At 37.3% G+C, this 1703-nt stretch overlaps 1 protein-coding gene across 13 annotated transcripts in view; it reads right to left on the bottom strand.

Annotated features, from left to right (window-relative positions):
• Nucleotides 1-1703, bottom strand: part of TRIP12 (thyroid hormone receptor interactor 12) — a 147614-nt gene that overhangs the window by 17610 nt on the left and 128301 nt on the right. For 12 of the 13 annotated variants that reach the window (XM_023510451.1, XM_023510455.1, XM_023510456.1 and 9 more), the window contains 2 exons: nt 1469-1625; nt 99-197 (listed from right to left, as the gene is read on the bottom strand). In XM_023510451.1, the coding sequence (XP_023366219.1) occupies nt 99-197; nt 1469-1625 (256 nt within the window). Of the gene's footprint in view, nt 1-98; nt 198-1464; nt 1626-1703 lie in introns of all 13 variants that reach the window. The other variant, XR_002772109.1, reaches the window with a different exon arrangement.

Raw genomic sequence — 1703 nt, 5'->3', positions numbered from 1 at the left:
CTTACTCCTTTGAGCCACAGGTGCCGCCACCTACTCAAATGACATTTTATCAAGAGCACAAGTCAAGCTAAACACTCCCATCAAACTTGGAAGCTCACCTCATTTTCATACTGGATTTCTAACATGGCCCGTGAGCTGCCGAGATCTTGCATCACAGACTCAGCTTGTTTCAGCAGCTCCTCTCTGTTCACAGTACGCTACAAAGAAGTACAAATGTAAGGAAATTATGCTCTACTTAACATTACACTTTAATAAACACAAGGCATTTCATGAAATGCAAAAATTCAATTGTTACAATGTTACTTCCTTAAATGCATGGCTCAGGAAATGTAACTAGCAGCCACACTGCTACAAAAATCAACATCAACCTGGCCTATATGAAGGAAAGCTAGATGCAAGGGTAATTAATTCCTAAATTTATCTTGAGGTCATGGTAGGTTTAGAAAAGTCCAAGTTGGAGAAGAAAAGATCTCTGTAATGTTGCCAAACATCAATACAATTCAAAGCTGAAATTTCATGAAATAAATCTCCCTGAGCACATCTGTAGTTAGATGATAGAGAAAATAGGTATGGAGGTGACAAGTTAGACTGGTAAGCAAGAAAACTACTGGCTCTGACCTGCCAGCATTCTATAAGCACTTCCATGGAATCTATTAATGAGATTGATGGGGATGATAAAGGCCTTGCTAGATTTCTAAATTATGCCAACAAGATCGTTTATAGAAACCCAATGAGACAAATGAAGATAAAATAGGGATGGTTCGTTTTCAGTTTATGTTTTGTTTTGTTCCTCATAAATACAACTCTCCCCTTTTTCATGCCCTTGCTAATGGCTCTTAAATGTAGGAGATAAAGACTTTGGAAGAGAGGCTTAAATTGTCAGAATAAAAGAAGCAGATGACAGAAAAGTCCTGGGTAAGTCAGAAATGTAGGACAGGGTCTCAGATGGATTATGGCTCAGAGAACTATAATTTAGACAACACTGAGGATGACTGGTGTAGAAACTCAAAATAAATTAAGGATTTTGTTTCTGTATCTTCTAATTGGAATGATTTGTGAAAGGAATAAAATAGATCTTGACTAATTCTAACCAATGTATAAGGGATCAACTTTAAAAGGGAGGCTATAGTTTGAGTTCCTAATTTAGAAAGAAAGGGAAGTCTCCGGAAGGGAAAACAAGATTCTTTCCTGGTAGAAGTTATGGCAACTATAAGGAAAAAAAAGAATTGTAATAATTATTTCACATATTGCGGGGGGGTGGGGGGGGGGAAGAGTCTTAATAGAGGATAAAAAAGAATCACAGATAGCCTAGGTCCAAAGACTGGCAGAAAAATATGACTAACAAAGAGACTGTTTCTAAGGCTTCCAACGCTAAGAGGCCAACCAACACTTAGGTATACCACATTTCTAGTTTTCCCATCACTTTGAAGAAGCTAAGTTTATTTAAATATTTCCAGGAGAAACTTACTTTTTTTCTATCCAATCTAGGTGCAACTCTGCTATCTTGAGAATCAGACTGGTTGATTTCTGGGTTGGTATCAAGTAATCTTTGCATTGCTCGGTCCCGATCAAATGCAGTCACATAAAAAAGCATTTGCCGGGTATCAAAAGGAAAGAAAAATGGGCTGTAAAGAGATGCAATACAAATTTATTATTTGGGTAAGAATCAAAACCCACCAGCAGTAACAAAATCTCCATCAGAA

The sequence above is a fragment of the Otolemur garnettii genome, unplaced genomic scaffold (genome assembly GCF_000181295.1).
Source record: "Otolemur garnettii isolate 467f Iridium unplaced genomic scaffold, OtoGar3 scaffold00013, whole genome shotgun sequence".
Lineage (NCBI taxonomy): Eukaryota > Metazoa > Chordata > Mammalia > Primates > Galagidae > Otolemur > Otolemur garnettii.
Note: the sequence above shows the minus strand (reverse complement) of the source record. Positions and strands in the feature narration are given on the sequence as shown.